The 26,058-nt window shown below is 41.1% G+C and overlaps 1 protein-coding gene across 2 annotated transcripts in view; it reads right to left on the bottom strand.

Annotated features, from left to right (window-relative positions):
* Nucleotides 1-10,152: 10,152 nt before the first annotated feature.
* dachd (dachshund d) overlaps nucleotides 10,153-26,058 on the bottom strand; it is a 91,808-nt gene continuing 75,902 nt past the window's right edge. For both annotated transcript variants that reach the window (XM_030081419.1, XM_030081420.1), the window contains exons 7-11: nucleotides 19,399-19,544; nucleotides 17,064-17,211; nucleotides 16,225-16,368; nucleotides 15,547-15,615; nucleotides 10,153-11,334 (exon numbers count right to left, since the gene is read on the bottom strand). In XM_030081419.1, coding sequence (XP_029937279.1) covers nucleotides 11,297-11,334; nucleotides 15,547-15,615; nucleotides 16,225-16,368; nucleotides 17,064-17,211; nucleotides 19,399-19,544 — 545 coding nt within the window. In that variant the 3' untranslated portion in view covers nucleotides 10,153-11,296. The remainder of the gene's footprint in view (nucleotides 11,335-15,546; nucleotides 15,616-16,224; nucleotides 16,369-17,063; nucleotides 17,212-19,398; nucleotides 19,545-26,058) is intronic.

Below are 26,058 nucleotides of genomic sequence, written 5' to 3'. Positions count from 1 at the left end.
TTTGTCTTATTTGCAAAAGTAACTTTTTTTCATTCAGAAATTTGGGATATATGAAATCAACAAATGTTCCTTAAAGGCAAATGTCTACTTAAAACAAACATAATAATACCTTCAGTATATTCATATGTTCCTCAGCTAAGTGAGTGGTTAGACGGCTTTCATGCAGGGGATGTGGTTGCAACACCGCACTTTGCAGGGTGTGTTGTGCATTGAACAATACGTTTTTTTATAGTTTGGTTTTGCACCATATTGAATGGTATTTTTTTTTTTTTACACCCCATACATAAAAGATTTTTTGGTTGCATGTATATCGTAACAGCATGTTGATGTCACACTACACTGCGGTGCTGAACAGACTGCATTTGGATGGTAGGTATAGAGGGAAAAAACTGTCCAGGCTGGAGGATGTAGAGGGATGAAGTTATGGCGTGTTAAATAAGAGGAGGCAGAATACACGATTCTTGTTTCACATGGAATTCTGGGTACTGCAGTTTATCATATGATGATAGGTTTATTGTCTGCCTGGACTACAAGAGGATTTATAACCGAGGGGTCAAAGGTCAAATGAAACATCAGAGGGTCGTCTATCTGTCCCACCTGTTAGACATCAAAGACAAACCAACCACGCTGCACACAGCAACTGGCATTTAAAACAATTAAGTTTCCTGTCAAGTCCCTGTGATGAATTATCCGGAAGCTTTACCCGCTGTAATTCTAAATCTTCACAACAAGTGCCTTTGTTGTAGAGAAATTAATGAAAACAAGATTGTCTTTCATAGGAGCTGATCTAACAGCGCGACAGCCAGCTGCTCTTCTTTGGGAATAAAAACAGTCAGCATTAAACAAAGCTCAGAGAAAATACTTTTTTTTTTTTTTTCCTACCGCTCGTGTGGAAAACAAATCAGGCGGCAAGCGCAGTGGCCATCTGTTTTGTTATTTGATATGTGTGAATACATGTTGTAATGACTTTGTTTGTGAATCACTCTGCGCGGCAGAACACACGAGAGCTCTCGAAGTGCTGGAGTGTTCAAAGCTAATCATATAATTGGACACAATAGTCGATGACAAATGGAGACGCTCGGAGCCAGCCAGCTGGGGAAGTGAATATGTAATCATTGTAAAATCATATCATTTTTGCATATTTGAAGACAGCTTAATAGAGTTTGCGTGTCAGCACACTATCAAACGATGATCAGACACAGTGTTCCTGTATTTGTTTTCTAAATAATGCTCTGCTGGGCTATTTGTCTTCCATGATTCAAAGTGTTTCTCCAGAGTTTAAGTCTTATCTGCTCATATAAGCTCCATTCTATCTCGAAACTTAGAGAGCATTTGGGACAAATACACCCCCTCACATCGTAAAGTGGGTGGTGGGCTAGCGCAGTAAACATTATATAGCACAACCAAAACCATATCATCTGTTACCACAAGACTATGAAAGATAATGATAGCTTAAGCCACAGTAACGTTGTGATGGGAGCAGATATGGCACATACAATGGCTGTGTTGTACCATGACTTCGAAAAACATACACTGCAAAAGAAAAAACCTTTATCTTAATAGGTCATTTAGTTTCATACTGAGTCTCGAAAAGCTTGTTTTTTTTCTTAAAATGTGAAAATATCTGCCGGTGGGATGAGATAATCCCACTTGTGTCCAGTGCAGTTTCACTTGTTTGAGGGATTCGTCTGGAAACAAGTATCACTATGTTGAAACAAGAAAGAATAAGGCAGCTCAGCCCACTAGTATCACGAAAATGAGACTTGATTCAATAAAATACTCCAAACAGGTTGATTAGCATTGGAAACAAGTGGGATTATCTCATCCCACCGGCAATTTTTTTTCTTCCCTTGTTTTAAGAAGAACAAGACTGAATGTAAAACTAAATGACTTGTTAAGATGCAGAATTTGCAGTGTACCACAAGCTGATAGAGGATAATGACAGCTTAACCTACAGCGGTGTTGTCATGTGAGCAAATTTGGGACATACAATGGCTATATTGTACCACGACCTCAAAAACACACAACTAAAGCAGATTTGTGCCACCCAAGCATGCTGTTGTGCTCCGAAAAACAGTGGAAACACAGCGTCGCAGTTAGGTTTAAAGGACTGTTCTCCTACACTTTTACTATACTATTAGTCTTCATATTGTTCCCATTAGAGTGCATGAGGACATGAAAGAGATCCTATAATAATTTTATATATATATATACAGGCAGTGCTGTGTGGAGCAGAGTCCAGCCTCGCCTGGGCCTCCCTATCTACAGTATGGCATTAGCAGCAAGCAGCTGCCTGCATTTACATCATTTAGCGTTTCTCTCAGGGCACTTTAATACACAGAACCTCTCCCCTGGTAAACTTTACAATAGGATGTTGAAGGATACTTCTGGACTGCCATAGGAAATGAGAGGCACATGTGTGTCTATCCAGCGGGTTGCCCCCCCGTGATGCTCAGTTTAAGGGCTGTGCAACGAGACTAATGGATTCCTGTTGTGGACTGAACTAGGTTAAGTGCATGAGCTATTGTTCTTATCTGTGGTTGCTGTACCGCACATTCACAGTAATGCCTTCGATGCAGTAGAAACTGTGTGTGAGGTATTCCACATTTTTACTCAGAGGTAATCTTTTCCTTTGGCAATTGAAATCTACACTGCATTGTCTTTTGTCTCCATTAAAAGGAGATAATCTACTGCAAGAGTGCCAAACGCTACCAAACTGACTCCAATTGACCCTGCAGTTAGCACAGCGCTGGAGAGGGAGAGGAAATGTATGGCCTTGATTACAGCTGTGTGTCTATTTTAGCAGATTGTCCTGTTGCTGATTCACACACACACACACAGCCAGTCGCAGCACCATTAGCACATATAAATAATGTAAGGCCTGTTTTTTTTTTTTTTTTTTTTTTCCTCCCCAACTCTCTACTCAGCTAAGTGCCTGGAAACCTTGATCTCCTCTTGTCAGGTTCTTCATAGATTAGTATAAGATTTATTTTGAGTCAGTAAAGCGGCATGTTCTTGACAGTGTTCTCAAGTGTTCAGCTTGAAGCGTTGGGGAATGTTTTTAATTGTATCATGTGAAGTGGAATGGGGGCTCCGGTGGGGACTGTGTCAGGTTGTGTTAATATTTAATCCAGCCTCACTTCAGCTTCCCCATGATCCGTGCTATCGTGGCTAAAAAGACATGAGCAGAGGTGCTGTAGTTCCCAAATAACGCCTCGCGGTCCCACCCATGTCCCCCGTGTGCATTTCTCTGCTGAGGCCCGCACCACAGCACGCCACCCTGAAGAATACAAGTGATATTACTGCGGCGGATCCTAATGCACTCGTTTCACCTGATGTGCATCTAAAGAGAGCTGATTGACAAATTGAATGTAAGAGCCCAGGTAGAGGGAGGGAAGAGTGGAGGAGTTGTGTGTGGCTGAGAAAACAGAGGGCACAATGTAAACCTTGGCAGAGAGAGAGAGAGAGAGAGAGAAAGAGAGAGAGAGACAGGGAAGGAAGGAGGGGAAAGGATGGGGAGGCGGGGTGACAGAGGCCTTTCGCTTCCTCGGTGTGCACATCACGTCGCCTCTCCCTGAGCTCAATTACAGGATTGATACTCAGAGAGGAAACTTCATCATGTCGTACAGATGTCTTCACTGGGAGAAAGAGAGAGACGAGGCATGTTGTCATTTAACTTGACATGGTCTGCATTCTTTCAAAACAAACAAAATGAGAAACAGTTGGACTATAGATTCCATTATGCGCTAATAATACATATGCGGCGCTGGTAAGGAAATCATTTGATGGAAGGAAGGTATTCGCCAACAAATCGTCACTGATGGAGGAATTATCTGGAGGGTGGTCATGGCTATTGGGTGTCTACAGAGAATTTAGCAATTCTGATAGGCGAATTAATATGAAACAATAACATAACCTGTAAACAATGATTCCCTTTCAGCCAGCCACTCAGCTCCATCATTGTAAACATCTTTTTACAGCCTGAACAGCCCTATAAAGTGCTTTAGGCATCGTTGGGCACAGCCGTCATTAGTCAGTGCCTGTGTGTAAATCTGAATAAAACCACTCCGCTCGTGATGTTGTGCAGACGCGAGCCCGTATCTTTCTTACGCCGTTTCATTTCAAACGTGACACAACGAGAGAACACACTCCACAACAATAGCCATGTTTTGCTTTAATTTGATTAGGTTTTGTCTCAACAAATGCCAAGTCCTGTTTTGCCTCAAGAACATATCTCTTAATCACGTTCCATCCAGGCTGCGTCTTTCATCTAAATCTCACAGCCGTGGCTCACACCCAACTTTATTTCGCTGAAAGGTAGAAAAAACAAAAAAAACAAAAAAGCACAGGCACACGCGCACACACACACACACACACTCACAGATGCACACACGCACACACACAATACAAGGGGGAATACAATGACAAAAGCCTAGCTCTCATCTCTGTCACATAAAGTGATGTTTTGTGTTTAGCTGTGTGCAATAGAGGTGTGCGTGTGTGCGCCTGTGTGCGGGTGTGTGCGTGTGTGTGTGTGTGCGTGCGCGTGTGTCTGCAGGGCTCAGATCCATGTTGTTTGGTTTGCTTCTCCATTAAGAGAGCTGTAAAGGAGAGGGAACAGATGGCTGCTGGCCTGCTCTGTCCTGCATCCTCTCACAACTGCCACACTTCCTGTGCGTCCATTAATCTTCTCCCACTATTCCTGCAGCACAACTTTATTAAAACAACTCAGGAGAGAGCGAACAACAAGCCCGCGCAGCTGTCAGGAGCGAAAGACAGAACCATTCGTCCACAGAAGAACGGCCTCGGATTTCTAGACGCATCTGTAAAACAGCTCGAGTAGAATTCGCTTGGCTTTGAAGCGGACTCTATAAAGTGCTAGCCGTAGTAGGGACACAATAAGTGCTCATTAGAAAGCAGCTGGAACTGATGTTGTTGCAGAGTTCATAGGCCCAGTTTGTCAAACTTACACATGTGAGGCTCCAGCTCCCCGACTACTGTTTATTCCCTGCTGGAGGAGCATGGGAAATGTGCTGTTATGGTAATGTTTGGACAGAGTGACGGCCCTGATTATTGCACAGAGGCCCTATAAACTCAAAATCTACAAGTGTGTTTCCTCCCAAACAAACCGCATACCTCCGAACATCTTTCCACTGACCTTAATAGACTGTGCATAGCTAATTAGACACGTGGGATTATGTGTGTTTGATCAGATCAAAAATTATTAAAATGCTCTCTGCCATTAGAATAATTAGTGGAGACCTGCTAGATAAGGGGGAAATTAGAGAGAGGCAACTGATCATTTTTTTTCCCCTGCACAGAAAACCAGACACAGACTGTGTGTGTGTGTGTGTGGATTTAAAGAATCTGCCCACCTAACTGACACCATAATCACACAAGGCCGAAATTTGTTGTCCTGGTTGATTGTTCCAGCAGGAGGAAACACATTACTGTGTAGGAGGCCGCCGCAAATTTACGTGCAGCGTACCGCCATGACAAATATTCCGGGAATGCAACTCTATTTGGTCCTGCGCTGTGTGTCCGTAGCAGTCAGAGGCTAAATTGAAAAATCAATTCCAATTTAAATTATTGGAATAAAGAACTCCAGGAGCCGGAGATAAAAAGACCTTCTTCTCCTAGATCCCCTTTAATTGGAAAGTCATTTCTTCAGGGTATTCTAATGGTTCTGAGGGAAGATTGCAAAATAAAGTTGATGAGCTGTGGGGAGGGGAGGGGGGGTTAATAGTGTATGTGCGAGTGTGTGTGTGTGTGTGTGTGTGTGTGTGTGTGCACTTGTGTGTGTTTTCTCTCTCTGTGTGTGTGTTTGACTGACCCTGTGTGTTGTCTTTGCTCTGCCACGCAGTATTCAGTCCTCCCTCCCTTATGACAGAGGCACCAAATGAAGACTAATCCTGTGGGCTCTCTCTTACCGCACACACACATACACACACATACACACACACACACACACACACACACACACACACACATACACACGCTCCCTCATGCCTGTGGTCACTGGTCTCATCCATCTGCTATCTGGGGGAACGTCAGGGCTCTTGGGTCAAACTAAATTAACTATCCCTCACTCACAGTTGTAAAAATGTAATTGACTAATATAACTAACACCGGTGATCTGGATACTCTGGCTGTGAGCAATTTTATAAAAAGATTAGAAAGGACTCAAGATGGTCTATTTGAAAGATCTCTACACTGTATAATTCAGTTTGGCTAAAATTGAATGCATTCAAAAATGTGAGAAAAAAAAATAGGCAAGCATAATTTAAGCTGATGATGTTAAAGCCGTATAAATTATTTTATATTAATTAAATTGCACATAAATGTATAAATTATCTACCACTTAGCATCTCACCCATTATATTCATAGACTGTGTATATGTATGCAAATCCTTTTTTCACCTCCATCACTCCTACTGTGTAACCATTATCACCTCATATAACACATGGAGGTTAGACCTTTAAACGGCATCATGTAATCCTCATCAGGGATCAGCGCTGTGAGCACCCCCCCCCCCCCCCCCCCCTTCCCCCGCCACCCCACACCCAAAAAAAAAAAAAAAAAAACACAAAGAAAAAAACAAACATTGCCAGTTGATTATGTCTGCAAATTATCTATAAGGAATTATGGGCCTCACAATCTCGTACGAATCAATCTAACTTGTTTTTTTGCACCCAACACCCCGCCCTCCTCCCGCTCCAATCCTTCACAGAGACCTTTCTGAGTTCCCTTGCTGACATTAAAGAGGCACTGCGCGGAGACATTTCTATCCAAGAAACTTGTTGACATAGTTATCAGACATCAAAGCGCCTTGTGTCATTTTGAAAAGGCCTTATGAGAGTAATGGAGATGTTAAAGGGCGTGTTGGCCCCAAATATCACAAAAGGATAAGAGGATATGAACACACCTTGACTGAAAGACTGAAGGGAGAGAGAGAGAGAGAGAGTGCAAAAAAAAAAAAAAAAAAAAAAAACACCACCACCTCTGAAATACATTCTCTAGAGAGAGACGGAGAGAAGCGCTCGGCTCCATTTCCGCCTAAGAAGCGCAGAGTTAAAAGGTGGCCCCTGTACAAATGAAACTCAATTTCACGCCACATTATCCCTCCCTGTTCTCTTTCCTGGCTTTCATTTTCATTAAGACCAGAGACAATCATAAATTAATAATTACTGCCGAATGTCTAAGCGCAGGCCGCACTCCTATAGCCCTCCCCTCGCCTCTGTGGTCCTCCATGTTCACGCTTGCAAAATGTTAATTTAGGTAATGTGGCCTGGCCCTTGTCAGATAAAACTGTTTTGTAGTTTCACTAATACATAATGGTCTATCTGATTAGGTGACATTAGTCCTATCTTTCAGCTGATCAGTCGGCACCTTCCTAATGCCTTTCCACAGACTCGGGGCACCAAGTTATCAAGAGACATGCAATATTACTCCTTTACTAAATGGCCATCTCCTGATCACGATGATGATCTAGAAATTAGCTTAGCTGAGGTTAACAATGCAGTTGACACCGCAGTGTTGCATAAATCGTGGAAAAGTTCATCTGTATTTGCAAAACTTTTTTTTTTTTTTTTTAACTTCTCAGGGTTTCAGCGCCGAAGGAAATCCGCCTGAACGTGTCTTCCACTAGCCAAGCAGGGGCTGAGCGATAATAAATTGGGCGATGTGAAGTTAGGCAAAAGAACAGCGAGATAGAGACAGGATCATGTGGAATAATCATCTCTGGATGATGTCTTTATGAGCATGTCTCCATGTCAAGCCAAGCAAATACACCACACCGCTCTTATATTAGACACAGCCGCTGCTTTGAATATGGAATCGACATTGTGCTTCTCACACCACGGTGCAGCACAGTGCAACACCACGCTACTGATGCACATTTGGTATTTAAAGTCTTTGTGCCTCATGGTCATATTTGTACTGAATTGAATTTATTACAAAATGTGCACTGATATGAAACATGTAGCTGCAGGGTCTTTCCTCTCAGTTGCCGGTGCAGAAAAAGGCATCAGAAAGAGAAATAAACAGAATATCTGAGTAATATCAGCGAACAGCCCACATCTCACGAGCTCATTGAAAGCGAGCGGAGTGAATCTCTCACTGCAGCAAAAAAGGGGGAACGATTGAGTCATTAGGCGGATAAAGTGGACGTGATGTCAGAGTTTTTTCGCTCCGGCTTCAAGAGAAGTCGCTACAGTAAGTAGGAGTCTGAACTCAATGAGAAGTATCGTGGCATGATTGATTGCCCATTGTGTGTCATATTGTTCTTTCAAGGTTGATTGAAACTTTAACCTCATTTTTAATAAAAAAAAAGAAGAAAAGCTTCAAGTATTTCAGGCCTTGAATTTTTACAATGCAGCGTTGAATTATGCAGCAATCAGTCAATTATTCATCTCTGTGGCTATGTTACGGCCATGCTTTAAAAAGCATGCAAAATGGGAATGGGCCAAGCAATGCTGTGTCAACACATTTCACTCAGAAATGCTTACTAGAGAAATTTGTCTCTCAATGTCGATTCCATATTTTTTTTTTTGAACGTTTTAAGGGCTGTACCTGTTACTGGTGATGTGATCCCTGTGGATCACTACTGCACCTTTAGAGCTGAAACAAATAAAGTCACTCGACAACAGTCAGTGCCAATAATTATTACAACCACACAAGAGGAAAGGAAGGAAATCTGTATGAAAAATCACCAGTATTCAAGACAAGGAAGTGCCACAACAATGGAGAATGTTACATTTACAAAACAGAACAGATCATTTGAAGACTGCAACATTAACAGAAACATCTTCATATTAACAAAAAAACCTCAAAGCCGGTGTGTTTAGGAGAATATTAAGATGCATGAGTCTATGTACAATTGGTTAAAGGAGATCAAAAAGAATACAGAGTTGTTCATTTTATAGCAAGATACTTTGAATTAGTGTCATACACTTGCATTTGAAATTACACATGAAATAATTTATTTACAGTGAGCTTGGTCAAACCCTCATTTACACATATTTTATGTAGGATTAGCCTATGAATAAAAAACAAACAAACCAAAAAAAAAACAAAAAAAAAAAAACTCACACATGCAAGCATGAGTACATACACACTCGCATCCTCACTCTGAAAAGAAAGGCATACTTCCACAGGACACTCACATCGTTTGATTACTCAGACATTTTCTTTGCTGCTATACAAAGTGAAGAACAATATGCTCATTAATCTTTCTACAGTACAGAATACCTGCATGTTTTTTTTTTTTTATGTCATACATAATACATAGAAATGGGTAAAAGACTTCACCTCACTGGGCTGAGGGTAAAGGTCACAGCTCAGAAAGAAATTTTCTAATATGCCAGAAAAAACAACAATGACTCAGAAGTGTAAAAGAAATAGCTGCCCCAAATCTTGTCTGCATTTGTATCAGTCCATCTTGTACTATTATGATTTGCACCCAAAGCGATGGTGATACAGACTTCATGTCATACCGGTTTACACATAACCGGCCTTTCCGCTCTAAATCTGTATCTATAATGATAAATTAATGCCATGTGTGACTTGTAACTGTCGGTAAAAAAAAAACCAAAAAAAAAAAACCTCGGTGTTGTTAACCGTAGTGCTGCACGGCTGTTTGCCCGAGAGCTCTGGCAACACAGTTAACTCACATTGTTTATCATCAACATGTTAACTTTATTTGAATTTGAAATACAATGAAGAAATGATTTGAGAGAAGCTATATAAGTTATCAGTGACAAGTCGACAAACAGACCTAGACACTCCATTGAAAACAAAAGGAACAAACACACGGTGAACACGGGATACTCCTCCTCCCCTGATTGTAACACACTTGGCCGTCCAAAGATTGTGACGTCAGCTCATGTCTAAAGAACACACCTACGCACGGGCGCCTTAGCACCTCAGTCTGAAAAGTATCGTCTGCAGGGAAAGTAACAAGCAAATGATTACTTAGGATGAGATTTATTTTTTTTCCATCAGGATAGCATGAAACACACATTCTAAAAAAAAAAAAAAAAGAAAGAAAAAGAAAATAGAAAAGAAAAGCATCTCTGTTTGTGCATGTTGAACAGGGATTTGAGCGATGTAATTAAATGGCATTTCGTCTTGAAAAGTTGTGTTATGACTGATTGTTTCGGTTTCTCAAGCTGACACGTGATAATTAATAGACTGGATTTGTTTTTTTTTTTGTTTTTTTTTTTAGAAAAAAAGCCTTGAGAGGCGTTGATTTGGAGCGTGTCTCATGACAAACAAAATGTACAGTAAAATCAAAGGAATATTACCTCTGTTACAAAGATTACAGTACTATTAACAGCAAAAAGTCGTCATTTGAAAGTGAAATGTTTGATAATTATGTTTTCAAAATCATTTGGGCTTGAGTGAGTCAACCCTAGTATTTCTTCAGCACAATATAGGATTTATTAAATATCATAATTCCAGGACAAACATTTACATGCCTGCATGCTTTCTCACCAAAATGGCAGCTATTTGAAAGAATGATGGCTCAGAAATAGAACAAAACAAAACTGTAAGTTTATATAAATGGTGGTATTGTTTTGCCTAATAGCTCTACTGCATACACAATACCTCTTAACTTTATATACACATACCTTACCAATCCACTCCGTTTTTGATAGAGTGAGTTTTCCTATCATTATCATCAGATCTTGTATATACAACAATGGCAAAAAGGAAACTTGATTGTATTGTCATCTAATTTAGAAAACATTAAAATCAAACATCAGTCTTGTCTTTTGATCAACACATGGATAAATTCACATTTTTTTCCACAAGGTTCATGTCCAGGTGTCATTGTTTTTTCATCGTCGCAATTTGAAATACAAAACAAAACTTGAGAGTCGAATTGTTTTCAAAGCTTTCTCGCTGGTTGAGATACAGTATAAAAATCTTCAGTGCTGTGAATTTACGAGTTATTACCAACAGTGTACCATTGGTACGTTTTACTGTGCTCAATATATATATTTTTTTTATCCTTCAGTTTAGCCAACCCATTATGTCAAGACTTGCCTCTTTATCAAACTATTTACTGTTGGCCTCTGTGAGAAAAAGACTTCTTATTCTACATTCAGACACAACCTGACTCCAGTGTTTGGCTGAACACAGCACTTCCACTGAACTCCTACAAGCAGCTTGACTTCTCTCCACTACTAAATCGGCCTGGTTAAGGGCTCTTGAGAATCTTCATGGGTATTTTTATTTATTTAATTATTTATTATTTTTTTTTTATTTCCTCCAGCTCTCCTCGTGGCCTTATCAGTACATCACTGTGGTTTTCAGGAACAGTCTTCCATCTGCAACAGAGGACACACAGGAGCCAAGGATTAGCCAACAGCCAACATCCTGCTGACGCAAATGCACTATTCCGGATGTGATTGTTGATGAGACGTAACTTTCAACAGCCTCGTAACGTTGCCCCCCGGTCTTCCACTTTTAGCAGCATTACTATGGGATTAAAAACCAATATAAGGATAATGTAAAATGAGGAAAGAAATAATGTGAGCAATAATGATAGCAAGTATATTGAAGCATGATGTACTGTAATTTGGCATAATATTCTCAGTTCATTACTTGAAACAACACCATCATGTGTAGGCTAAGTAATTCATCCGGGCCATCCTGTGGTGTCCAAGAAATTACCAATCTGTTTTGTCTTTGCCTTTAAGATCACATCTAAAAGCTTGGAGATAAAAATATGATTGTACCGTTGCATGCATGTTTTATTAACAACAAAACAAACAAAAAAACAGTGAAAGGAGCTGTGGTAACACAAATTGTGCGCTCCACTTGAGGCATCTGAATTGCATGTCGTGTGTTTAAGACATCTCTCCTGATACGCTTGTTTGAACATAATATTGCACTTGTGATGTAAAGCGCTCTATAAGTGACATTTCCAGCATGGAAATAGTGTTTATTGAAAACGACAGACATTCCTCTGCGATGCTATCTCCAGACACCTTCAACCTAACGAGCTTTGTCCATTTTCAAAGAACACTCTTGTCTGAGTGTTCGCCTGAGCGAGCAGCGCTGCTCCGACGCTGAGCTGGTAAAAGCATCTGTTAGGCACAGCTCAGGAGCATGTTTGACGTTTATTACCCTCACATTTCCTCTGCTGGAGAATGCTACATTACTGCCTTTAAGAAGCATACCTCTCTATGGCAGAGGACCTAAATAATTCAATGTTAAAGGGAAATGCACACTCCAACACAAAGTGGTGACACGTTGAGGGGGGCGAGGTGTTGATCACAGTCGGACATGACACGACGTCAGGCGGACAGGCTATGAGAGAGGAGACACGTCTCCCTACAATTCTATAGAGACACGCAAGATACATCTAGTTACACTGTCTTACATTACATTTACCTCTGCTGCTGGCAAACACTCATAACATGCAGCATCTGGAGGGGCTGCATGTGTATTTTAATTTAAAAGACATTGCGTTGTGTTTTTTCTTTTTTCTTTTTTTTTCTTTTTTTAACCCTTCCACATTTGAACTCGTTCTTGCAAAATTTCAAATCTTCTCATCGCCTTATCAGTGTTTTATCAATTAGTCCCATGATTCATCCCGAACTTGTTTCCAGATTGTGGTTTATGTGTTGTCGTGTCGGCAGAGTGGAGACAACAAAGGCTTTGTGTATGTATGTGTGTGTGTGTGTGTGTGTGTTGTGGGGTTGTGGGGTGGGGTGGGGGGGGGTGTACAAACACAGGCTAATTACCCAGCACTGCTGTAGGTCTCAAAGGCATTGCACTCTGGCCGCCTCTATTCAAGCAACACCACCGAGTTATGTGTAAAAGTCATTACAGCATGAATGCAGCGCTAAGAATAAAATAAAGCCAAGGAGGGGGCCGGAGAGCGCTAAGAGTGTGGGGTGGGATGCACGACTTGATACACACATCCCGAGCTGTCATAACAAGAGCAGATGAAGCATCACGAGCTCACCTCGCTGTCTGCCTGTTTGTCTGCCTGCCTGACTCTCCTGGCCAGCCTCAGCCGGAGCTGTTTATAGGGATGTTAATGAAAACGAAGGCAGTTTGATTGTTTGACAGATGATGACATTTAATAAGTTGTGAGGAGGATGTTAGATATTGCGGCATTGTACTTGGAGGAGATAAAATTATCATGAAAGACAGGGAATCAGCGGAGAGGCTTGATAAGCAAATCTCACTAATTCAAATCCGCTACCAAGAGAGTCGGTGTGCAATAGTACTGCAAATGTTGAAACATCTGCTTTACATACGCGAATAAGAAAAATCGGTGACGTCTTGACACGTTGTTTTATGAAAGAATGTCTCATTAAAATATGTTAAAACTTTAGTATTTTTATATTCAAATCAAGATGAAAAGTTCATTAAAGAGAATAAATATTTCATTAGATGCTAAATAAAACAAAGGGAATTTTTGGCTTCTCTCAGCATAAAATTCCTTTGAAAGATTAATTAATACATGTAAATTATGCAAATTATGCCCATGCAAATATTTTATGAAGACAATTAAGGGATCCATTAATTACAGTCTTTTTTGCTTCAGTGACATTCATTCATTTAATTTTAATTTCACTTTAACTGTTTTGATGTTTAATCTTGCAACAAAGAACTTTATCTCTGTGCACAGGGTCGTGTAAACTTGCCGAACACATCGAGTGGGAAGCGGGAGGGAACCAGAGAAGATACTGGGGAAGATATTCATATGTGCACCGTTGCCAGGCAGTACTGGCGAGGTACAGTCCCAGTAGCTTGCCTGCCTGTGAAAACAGCCACGCTCCCTCTTGGACCTGATTCAAAACACTGTAAAAGCAATTAATAAACACAGACTGTGTTAATATTGCAGAATTAGAGAAGTGTGACAAAAGACAAATAGAAATAATTAGTTCTCTAAAATTATGCCCTCATTAATTTTTTTTCTTCTCTCCATTCCCCTCCCTGAGTTTGGAGTTGAGAATATAACACACATTTCTCTCAGCTTTCATGCGAATGATAGGCTTGTTTTTTCCCTCTTTGCTTGTGTAATTTATCAACATCATTTTTTTGCCATTTGAGGTTAATTATACAGCAAGGCTTGCAGAGTAGAGCAGAGGAGACATGGGTGGCAGACAAATGCTTCTCTAATTGAACAAAAACACAGAGTGTAGCCTGTTATTCTGCTTCCTCCTTCATTCCACTCTTCAGGGCAATGATCAGTGTTATTGAGAGACCGCAGAAGTGATATGCTCCATGGCCACATCATACGTTTCTAAACACAGATTAGCGCACAGCAGCCTCTGTTTGGGAAATCAAAGCAAGTTCAATTCTGCTCTGTGCTAGCCTGCATTATACATGCACGCAAGGCAGCGGATACTAACACAATGAGGAAGTGTAAAAGTTAAAGACATTCAATTTGATACAATTATACTACAAAGAGCCGAGTCTTCACATTACTGTAAAATGTTAGAAATTAGAGTGGCTTAATATATTAATTTGGTATGAAATAGGGGGCTATAATTGCGCTGTATCTGGAAGTTATCTTTGTATTTAAATGATGACATATGGATTTCCTTTTTTTGGACATCAAACCCCTTTCAGATCCCTTCTGTGGCTGAATGACATTTAATTAAGGAGGAGTCATCATTTCTTTTAATACAATTTGCCCAAGTCTTTCTTTTTGCCCTTTAACAAAATACCAGTTCAAGTAGACTAATCAAACATTAAAGAGTTAAAGGGACCCAACTTAGCACTGCATACAAAAATGAATATTTTCCACTTTTCATAGCAAATTACAGTACATGGGGTATTTTCCAGGATAAATTGGGACCTCTCTGACTGATAAGGATGGTTCTGAGCAGACGCAGCAGAGGCATATTAAAGGAAGACGTTCTAGTAATAATGAGGATATTCAACCTCTGCAAGGTGTCTTGTATCTGGGTAAACACAGATAGCAGGCAGTCTACAGAGGTTATCATGCGAACGCCCCTCCCCAAACACATACTGCACCCCTAAGGCTAACAAACAAACAAACCATTAAAAATGTACAAGGCTTATTCATAAAATGGATTGATTTGCTCCTTTTATTACTATCAAAGGGGGAATTCCACAGCTTTTTGTGGTTTTATGACTCATTAATGCTTCTTGAGCTGTAAACAAACTATTTCCTTCGCTCTTTCTCTGCGACCTTCTATCTTAGCTGTTTCACAACAGCGCGCTACTGTACACTAAACACAGATATTCCAAAAAAAGATAAATCTGAAACCAAAAAGCAATGCAGCCATAACTACTATAGTAAAAGAACAATATTATGTCTGCAGAAAACCAATGATCTTGACCTAGTGCTGTGGCCCAGATGGTGAGCTGTATGCCTGAACAGCAGGCACAGACACACTAATGTTCATAAACTGTAGCAGTGCGCGTGTGTATGTGTGTGTGTGTGAGAGAGAGAAAGAGAGAGAGGGAGAGAGGGGGAGCCAGAGAAAGAGAGCAAGAGTGAGAGCCAGAGAAAGAGAGAGAGATTTATTGTCTCATCTGAGCCCCTGTACCTTGTATTGTCCTTTCAGCATCTGTTCTTCCACTGCTGCGGTCACTCTCCATCTCAGGGGTCAGAGAGTCTGCGAGAAGAGAGGGATCACCGCCGTTAAACATCCCTGACACCGACCTATCACAATGCCAGTTTCACAGCATCGTTCATTCAAAACAAGAGATGACGCCTTCTCGCTGTGTCTCGGTCACACCTAGCTGAATAGTGCCTACTGGATAAAATCCTGCTGCTTTATGCTTCTTATAGAATTGTCTTATAATTGACTGTATTGTGGTGTGGAGGCAACATTTTGATATTGTGCTGTGTTTGTTCTGTGCACAACATGAGAGGAAACACTGTGAACAGGAAGCCAATGATATCCATAATTTGAATAAATCAAAACCGATCAAATTATTGCTGGTAAAGCCTTTTATGTTTAGAAATCATTTACAAAATTCCAATGTTTTTGAAGATGGAGTCTTCAAAATATTTTCTTCAGGGTTTTTTTTTTTTTTTTTTTTGAATGAAACCCTTCAATTCTATTTATCAAGATGTTTTTTTTTTTTTTTTCATCTTGCTTTTTTCACATTTGCCTCTTGAGACACCACACTTAATCTCTGGAAGAGTTGCTAGCTAAATGTAACAGTGCCCGGGTTATGCACTGTGGTGTGTGAAGGGGTTTTACTGTCGAGTGTCTGACCGTTGAGCGAACGCATGCTGTCAGAGGGAGACGGCTGCTTGAGCGTCTGTTCAGCCTGCTCTCTCCTCTTGGATTCGTACTCCAGAGCCTCCTGGAGTTTCCTCTTGGCCTTCTTCTCCTTCTTCAGACGCTTCTGGATGATTGCTGAGCAGAGAAGAGATGAGAAAACACCATGAGGGGACACTGTCAGTAAAGAATTTCAGGTGTAATCCACTGGCAGCCCTGATTTGGATTGAGATGTGGTCTTTGCCGCAGCAGCTATCAAAATCTGACAATGCAAACAAAGCAATAATAATCTAAGCTGTACAATGTCTTTCTTTATTTTCAAAATCCTGTGTCCTCGCATAGAGAAAAGGCACTTCAATATTGGTTAAGATCTTTGAGGAAAAAAAAAATCTGTGCAAATACTGACTGTGATATAGCAAATTGCTAGGGGGAGTTAAAGCAAATTGAAACATTTATTAGGATATTTTTCATGAATTTCTCTCATTAAACATAAACGTCGCATTAAATATATGCGGCTGATGCATAGAACATGAGACTGGTGAGAGAGTTTTGTCTCACATTTGTTTGCAGTGACCCGGAGTCATTTATTTTGGGATCCTTATGTGTATTTGTAATTACCTTATCTGAATTAGTAGGAACACAGTGTTAAGAAGAAAGAAGATGGCTGAGGAGCATGCAAAAATGGGGCTTAATATCTGATGTCTTATTTTGTAGGTATGTTTAAATAGCATCCTGTCTACATGAGCGCAGGCCTACAGAGTCTAAACTCACATGCCCACACACACTAAGCCCCGACAGGGAGGATGCAGTGCCAGGTAGTCATCATGCAGTACCTCTGTTCTTCTGCTCCACAGCGAGCTGCTTCTCCAGAGTCTCCCTGAGCTCTCTCTCTCTGAACAGCTCCATCTTCAGCTCCGTCTTCTCCAGCTGCACCTGTTTCTCCTGAGCCCGCGCGTTGTCAATCGCCACTTTCAGCAGGCCCTGCACATGCACGCACGCACGCATGCACACACGCAAACACGCACAACAGGGAACAAGAGGAGGAGGGAAAACGAAAGAGAGAGAGAGAGAGATGTGAGCTATTTAAGAGCTTCAAGATGAAGTGACAGCAAGCCACACTGAAAGTATGTCACAGCAGTTCTTTGTACTGCCCACAGGACTGAAACACTGGGCCAAAAACCTGACTAGTGGTACACGATTTCTTTCAGACACATTACCGGCTCGCTGGTACTCTTTTTTTTTTTTTTATCTGTCTGTTTTCTACTGTGAAGACGTCAATAAGTTTTAGAGAGGAGCCTGGCTGCAAAGCTCCCCAAATGTCCAATAATAAGAATGTGTTAGAGTTGTAATAACTGATTTAATAACGAACAGTGATAGCTGGTGTGTGAGTGCTGAGTTTTGTCTGACCCCTTTTGGTCACTGCTGTGAAATACAAGTGGAGAGAGCAAGTTAGAGCAATCAGAGCCAAACCCAGAGAGGAGTATCTTAGCCTGCAAAGGATGGATGAGAAAATGTAAGATAGCTGCAGAAAAACACTGTGAACTTCCATACTGTAGGTTAAGCTTAAGTTCACTATCTTGGCAGAAGCTCCAGTCCACTAAGTAGAGGGTAAAAGGTTTACAAGGCTAATGTCAACATTTTATGTTTCTTTACACTCTTTAACATTTTTTTCCCCTGTAACTCAGGGGATGATGATTGAAACAGGCTTGGCAAAAACACATCAGACTTTGGATTTTTACATTCACGGCACATTTGTAAGCTCCTCACATGGTGCAGCGTGAATGAATAATATGAATGACAAGTATCTCATCATGTATCAATCACATTACTGACATTCCAAATATACTTCTGACAGTCGTGAATTGAAAAATACTGCCTCCGCAAAACAGAAGCTGTACAGTATCGTGGCCATCTTCATAACAATTATTCCCCATCCACACACAATTATATCAAATGCACTGGGCTATATCTTACTAATTGTTGATTCTTGTGACCCCAATTTATACTAACTTGCTTTATCTTAATTTTCTGCTTGGTTTCATTTTGTTGATTTGTATATAAATATTCAACGCGGAGATCATTATCAGAGATGACTTAGTGGAGTGTTGGGAGCTCGAGACGGGTTTACTTGTGGCTTTCTAATTACTGCACAGAGCCAAAGGAGAAGCAGGACTCTGATGCCAGTGGTACAAGTGCAATGAGAAGGGCAGCGCTGTATACACATCATTACACTCAGACACAAGGCAAATACATTCATCTTTCTGACTGAGGTTGTTTGCACTGAAGCCTAAATGGCACTCTGAGGAGAGGAGTATTGTTAAGGTCTGCAGATTTAGAGAGCGAGTACTTTTGTGGTCCTAATATACATGTTAAGCATATTGGAAGGAGGACACGGGTGAGGTCGTTTTTATTGAGTTTTTTATTTATTTAATTATTCATTTTATTTTATATTGAAGTGTATTCCTGTGGTTTGGGAAGTCTCCATGATGTTAAGGCTGAACTACCAATATGCATTAGCTTAAGAGCCTCTAACTACGGAGAAAACTGTATGGTTTACCTATAAGGTAGTATAGAAATCCTCTATTGGTTTGACCTGTATATTAAATGTGCAATGGTTTACCCGTTTCATGGTTCGGTTTGCACCTTTTATGGCCTCAGTTCGGTTTGCATGGCTAGAAAAAATTGAGCGATTGAGCTGAATCAGAATTGATCTTCTTGCCTTTTAATTTGAGCAGATACGAACAATTCAATACAAAAAGTTAAATGGTGATTTTGCCAATGTTCTGTAAACTGTGCAATGTAGCAACAGAAAGCCTCCGTATGTGGCTTGAAGAAAAGTCAGTTATGAGGGCTAACTATTATTACTTATTATTACTTAAAAGTAGTGCTGAATGTTCTACATTTTTAATGTGTTCATTGTAATTTCATATCATGCTAAAAAAAAAAAAAAAAAAAAAAAAAAAATTCATTATGTGCAGAAACTGTTGTGAAAAAATAAAAACACTTTATGGTTTACCACACATGTACGGTTCAGTAAACTGAGGACTACAGAATAACAGTATTTGGTTTCAGTACAAAATCATTACACACTTATTATACGATATTGGGTTTCAGTTGGACAAGCCTGACCGTATCTTTTTAAGGAAAGTCAAAATTGGAGAAAACTACCTGTATGTTGGTGAGGAGAGTCTCTATTGACGACAGGCCATCTGGGAAGAGGAAGGGCGAGGGGAAGCCAGGAGGCAGAGCCTGCCCAGCCAATGACAACCTCTCATAGCTGTCTCTAGCCGTTGGTGTGCACATTGGGTTATCCTCTGAAAAGACAAATAATATAACATGGACATTAATTCATCATCAGAGGTAAACAGAAACCGCTGGTAAACATGTTCACATATTTCTACCATTCATTGATAGGAATAGTTGAACAAATGGTTTTTGGCAATACAGACAAGCATTGACCCTGACTAATTGACCAGGAGCAATGACTGGATCAGTATTGATCCCAAGCAGCCAATCCCAGCTCTCCACTCAGAAATATACTGGTCTGGTCCCTGGGAGATTCCTTTGTGTTGTTTCTCTCAAGGCCTGAGCAGGGGGTTAAACAATATCAACCAGGGCATAAATCCAGCTTTTCCCATTTAAGAGATGTCATGTGGACTCCAAAATCAGAAGCAGGCCCACAGTTCGACCCCAGAGGCTCGGGCTTCCTTTGTGTATGCACGCACGGGTGCCTGTCAAACCTAAGATGACATCATCCACCATTCATCACCAGTGGAGGGGCAGGGCCCTGCCATCTGCTGTCCAGCCTCTCCACCAGGCCTCAGAGGAGAGAAGAGGAGCAGAAGAGGGAAGGAGAGAGAGGAGGAGACACAGGCAAACAGACAGATAGACAGACACAAATACAGACTGGTCAAACCATTACAGTATGTCAAACAGTGCCGCTTGCCCCTTAAGATCTGAGGCGTGCTTTTGTCCAATGAGCCAGTCACCAATTTGCAAATGCTAACATCTTGCAAAGAGACAGTTTATTAATCCGATGGGAAGTGTCTCTGTAGAATATGTGCACCATCAGCTGATTAACTGTTAATTTAATAATAAAACCAAAAAAAAAAAAAAAAAGTTTTATTTGTAATGTGGAGCCCAGGCTGTGTTGTGCAAAGGCCCCTCTCTGCTCTCATCCAGTATTCATATGTGTTTATGTGGCAGGCTGAATCTTGTACAAACAGCGAGTGGAGCTGAACAGCCCTGCCTCTCCCTCCCATCAATATTCACCAACGCCAGCCAAGTGGTGGGAACAGCTGGTCTTACATTAATTAGTTTAAAGTATTTATTTCACCCATCCTCAGAGCAGATTGAGCAAAAACATTGGAGATTATTTCAAGCATCTGCAAATGCCCTGGAAACATCTACTCGCCAAAAAGTCGAGTGTTAGGATTCACAGTTTAGGTTTGTAATTTGGAGTGTTTTTTTTCTGAGAAGGAAAGATGGTGAAATATGCACCGCTGGTCCGTGGAGAGAGTAAACAACCTTTCTCCTTTTTCAGATGGAGTTCACTCCTGTTGATTAATTAGAATGGATGGTTGCCTAATGGATTAAAATTTGTTTATAATTTGACTTCATAAAAATAATGAATTGCCTACTTTTAAGAAGCCACTCCTGTGGTAATTTGTTTTGTTTGGTGCGTTCCTGTCTGCATTTTGAGGTGGGTGTCTGGGTTGAGGAAATAAAAAGAGCTCTCCTTGTATAAGTGGTACAGTGTGAGACTCCCGTTTTATCTCAATAAAATAACTAATCAAAGATCAAAAGCATTACAGTTGGCTCCAACTCATGCTGATATAGATGTATTGCATGTATTATATGCATGCATCACCCACCTCCAATAAAATCACCATAACAACTACAGACGTTAGTAGACCTGGGGGAAAGGTCTGCCGTTGTAGCTTTGTAATTGATTTGTACTGTAGGCACTTTGTCCCTTATTTAGTGTTGGCATTAATCATAAATCATTGCTTTAACAAACTCCGGCTTCCCACTCAGCAGACCTCCCCTCCAACACAATGTTGGATCACACAGAATATTTGATGGCTTTGTTGCAGGGGAAACAACCTGTCATGCTCTGGGAAAAGCAAACAGCGTGTTTTGTTCGACAGACTCCAACTACCGTACAGCACCCCTTGTCAGATAACATTTCCACCAGGAGCTATGCATAAACACCGGCACTTTCAAAAAAGGAACGCAAACCTAATAGATGGCTAATTCAATCAATATAATCAAAACTAGCTTAATGAAACTCAAATGTAAATTTCTGAGAACACGATCTAGATCTGTGGTTTTCATGCTTCTAATGTTGCCCCCCACCCCACCCCCCACACACACACACACACAGCCCCGCCTCACGTTCCCTGCGCCTGGCTGCAAAAGCTGGCATGTGTTTGCATGTTTATTTCTCACCATCGCTCCAGAATCATTGACTTCAACTTAATTACAGCGACAGGCGTTGGAGTGATGGGGGCCGGTGGAATGGAGTACTCTGTTTCCAGGTGATATTTCTCCACTAGCAAGGCTGCCAACAGCAGCTGTGACAGCCTCTTGTGCTTACCGTACGGTAAAGGCACAGTTAAGGCCCCAACTATGAAATACTGTGTGGAAAAACACTCGCAGGTCACCCCTGTCACAAATAACATTTCATGCACAACTGTTTCGGCGGATAATAGGAGCCACAAATAAAAATGGGACGCTGTAAATACAATGCATTCTGAATGAAATGCCATAATTTAAAACAACGCCCCCCTCCTCTCTCCGTCCTCCTCCTCCACGCTGCTCTCAATAGCTGCAGAGGGAGTCCTTGACAGTGTGCTAGCAATGATGAATCACCTATCCAGTTAATTTTCTCACTCCTCATGTGTTGTGCTGCTAAAACAGGGGCCCAGGAATTGACTTGACAAACTATGAATGTAAAAAATATCACTTGGAGGGATCTGGGCTTATCTCCAATTTACATGTTATTAGATTTGTGTTGCAAGCAGCACTTGGACCTAGCAATGCTGAGGCAAAAAAGATGGGGCACATGATAACCAGAGATAAAACATGTCTAAAACCCACTTGAAAGCCTTTGAAATATTTGATGGAGAGTCATAGGGAGCGGAGAGAGACAGAGCAAACTGGCCTGATTTAAAATGTGACAGACATGCATTGCAATCTGTGGTAAATCTAGAGGAAACCTTGGGAAATTTAGCTGCAATCTCTGGATAAATAGCTGTAATTGACCTTGGGAGTTGAAAATGTGCCATATGTTTCTGGTTCCTGTGTTTGAAACTGGGTCCCCCAGGACATTTCAGCTGAGTCCTCACACGAAGGCAGTGTGAGAGGAGGAGGAGAGGAAGATACAGGGAGACAGAGAGAGAGAGGGGGAGAGAGAGAGAGAAAGAGAGAGAGAGAGAGAGGGAAGCCAGAAATGAAAGATAGGTGGAGGAAGACAGAAGATGGATGGATAGATAGGTAAGAGAGGGTCTAAGGAAGAAGAGGCAGGAATAGAATGGGTGTGCAAGGAATGAAATAGTGACAGAAAGGAAGAGAGAGAGGGAGAGAGAGGGAGAAAGAGACAGAGAGAGAAGAGCTACATTTGGCTGGCCAGTCAGTGTGATATATTGACAGGTGAAGCCTTTGTCCTTGCAAACCTGTGTTCCTCCCAGCAGGAGAAGTGAATGCTAAACCTGGAGGTTGTCAGCACAGCCGACACAAAGCAAGGTACTGCTTTTCACTGCACAATTACATTTGATTTGACCTGCCAGTGCTGCAGAGAAAGCAGCCTCCTTCAAATGGAGTAGTTATGACCTCTCGGACAGCCATTAGCAGCCAACACAGCATTATTCCACCTGCACTTAAAGCATTGGATTTGGAAAATCTTGTCAGGGGAAATATCTGTCTTCTGGTACAAATGCACCGATGCAGAGCTGGGCAAAAAAAGTAGTTGAATGCAATTTGAGCACTTAAAAAAACATGAGCATGGCTTACCTTGCAAATGATGTCTGCACTTTGAAAGCTCTTTGACATTACGGCAAAATTAATCCAGGAAACGTTAAATTTATAACACTTTTCAAGGGTATATTTTGCAATGTTTTTACCCATTAGATTTATAAGTACCTGTACAGAATACATTGACTCACTTATATAAAATTTCATTTTCTGTAGTGAAAGGTTATACAGTAAAATACACAATCTAGACACTGGAAGGTTAGATTGCAGTGGAAAGACGGAATGATGTCACTTTCCATAAAGTAGGTATGTGGATACAGAGCATACTGTGAAAATGTGTGTGATGATCCATGCAAGGGAGATTCCTTTACAATGACTATCACTTGCATATGTTGTACATATGGGCAGGTTTGTGTGTATGTAATGTATGCACTATGACAAAGGGAATATACACACGCACACACACACACACACACACACAGACAACACACACACATGCGCGTACATGCACGCAAAAGCACACAAACACACACTCACACACATTCATTACACACATGCACAGAACACACACTAATGTGCCCTCATCACATTTAAGCTAATTTCCTTTTCATCACGGAGAGAGGAAAATGAGTGTTTGCCCCATCCCTGCTGGGGGACAAAGTCAAGAGCCCCGGTCGGTTTGGGCTAGATTAACAGGTAACATTTGGCTCCCACTCTCTTATCACAGCATGAAAATCAAACCGCGTGTTTTCCTCTATCGCTCTCTCTTTCTCCCCTCCCTAATGTTCCCTTCACTTAGAGATGAAATCGCTTGCTGCACAAACCCATTTGGAGAGAGGAGAGAAGGTGAGCGGGATAATCAGGCTGGCCACTGGGCCGTGTTTCCTAAATGCTCTCCAAAACATTACTGTGCACAGGCATAAAATTAGCGCCGGGACCTTAAAACGTTGACATTTAGCATGACTTTTTGGAAAGTGACACCCTCATATTTTCTTGTAGGATATCATTAAATTTCAACTGCCCTATGGCTGTGCCTTTCCATTAATAACCAATTCAGTGTGTCACTTCTCTCTCTCTCTCCCACTCTCTCTCTTGCCACCTTTTTGAAGTAATGAGTCCGTTGCTTTGCCTTAATAAATTGAATCGTATTCTCAAGGCCATATGAAGATAGAGCCACAGATGGACAGCCTGTATGGAGGAAATAACCATAAATCCTTTACTGTCAGAGAGGCGGTCTGAGGTGACAAAAAAAAGACAATCGCGATAATCAAATGAGATCACACTGAGATTACAAAAGATACAGTAAAAGGTTGATGCTCCCTGTTAAAGCTGTCTTTTCATGGCACAGACTAAATATACTCCCTGATACAGAATAATTTTTTATTGGTACCACTGCTGAGAAAATACCCACTAATGATAAAATTTAAGAATCGGATTAAGATGAGAATACTGACAGACGACTGTCCATAACAATCTGAAATGCAGCGTATATTCTGCAGCAGGCACAACAATGAAATACAATTTGTGGTTTTTGAGTATGAATTATAATTCTGTCGTGCAAACAATTCTAAACTGATTTCATCATTTGCCTGAATGTTGACTGAAAGGAGGAAAAGAAAGAGAGGAGACAGAGAGAGGGAGGGACAGGGAGAGAAAGAAAGGGAGAGAGAGAGAAACAGAAACAGACAGAGAGAGAGCAAGGAGGCAAGGGAGCAGAATCCGTGTTGACTTCCATTCAGGAGGAAGATATCTTGTCTTTTTATGCGGCCCATGTCATATTTATTGCATAAAGGTCAGGGTGTTCATTTGTTCAAAGTCAGCGTTTTCCCTCTCTCCTCTCCTCCATGTAATAAATGCAGGGGCTATGTCATTATCGGACCTCTGAGGATTACAGGCTTGGCTGACTGTGATGACTGCATAAAAGCATACAGGACTTTTGTTTCTGCCAGCGCACACCTTCAAATGAGCTCTTAAAGTGAACACTGGCGAAGACAAAATGGCGTTTTGTAGAGAGACGATCACTTACAGTGTTCGAAAGAAAATGGAGCAAGGTGATTGAAAGGTTAGAGATCACAACATTAAATCCGTGGACTTAGTATTTAGCCCAACCAAAGGGGTTAGGGTTCATTTTGCAGGGAAGAAAACAAAAATTGTGGCTCAGGAGAGATAATAATTGCCAGTCGTGGCTTGAACAGATCATTGCAGTTCACTGATTGACTATGAGAGCAAACTCTCAAGAAGATAATACTTGGTAAAGGACATTATGGAGAGACACTTTGAGGGTGTTTAGATTGTCTTTGCATATTGACCTCCATTGACTTGGTCCATTTATTGACCTGGGAGAAGAATCCCAGAGATTAAATTGGCCTCAACTATTGATTGGGTATTTTGCCTGAATCATTCAACTTTCAGAAGGGGATCATTTGTACTGTATACCACACTAATCTCCCTGACCCACTAATCATGAAACCATTTATTTCTCACTCATTGTTAAGTTCTCCTTTGTTTGGCAGTTATTAATTCATTAGAACAACTTCTCATGCAGCTTAACTCAGATAGTGACTGGGGAGTCCTGTTTCTACCCGATAGCAATGTGCATTCCAGTAAAATGTGCCACCGAATGCGCACCAAACATCACATACACATGCCAGTTACATATTGATAATTAAGCATTCAAACAAACAAACAGAGAGGAAATCCCCCATAATCACCAGGTTTTAATGGAAAAAGTATTAGCTTGGTGTGGTTGGCCAGATAGCCCGCTGCTACATGAGAGCTGTGCTGGGTTTGGGAGGGGGACAGGGAGACACATTGATGTCATTGCCTGGCATTGCAATCCTACCGGGAGAGGCT

Source organism: Myripristis murdjan, chromosome 21 (genome assembly GCF_902150065.1).
Source record: "Myripristis murdjan chromosome 21, fMyrMur1.1, whole genome shotgun sequence".
NCBI lineage: Eukaryota > Metazoa > Chordata > Actinopteri > Holocentriformes > Holocentridae > Myripristis > Myripristis murdjan.
This window is presented reverse-complemented; position numbering and strand designations above follow the sequence as displayed.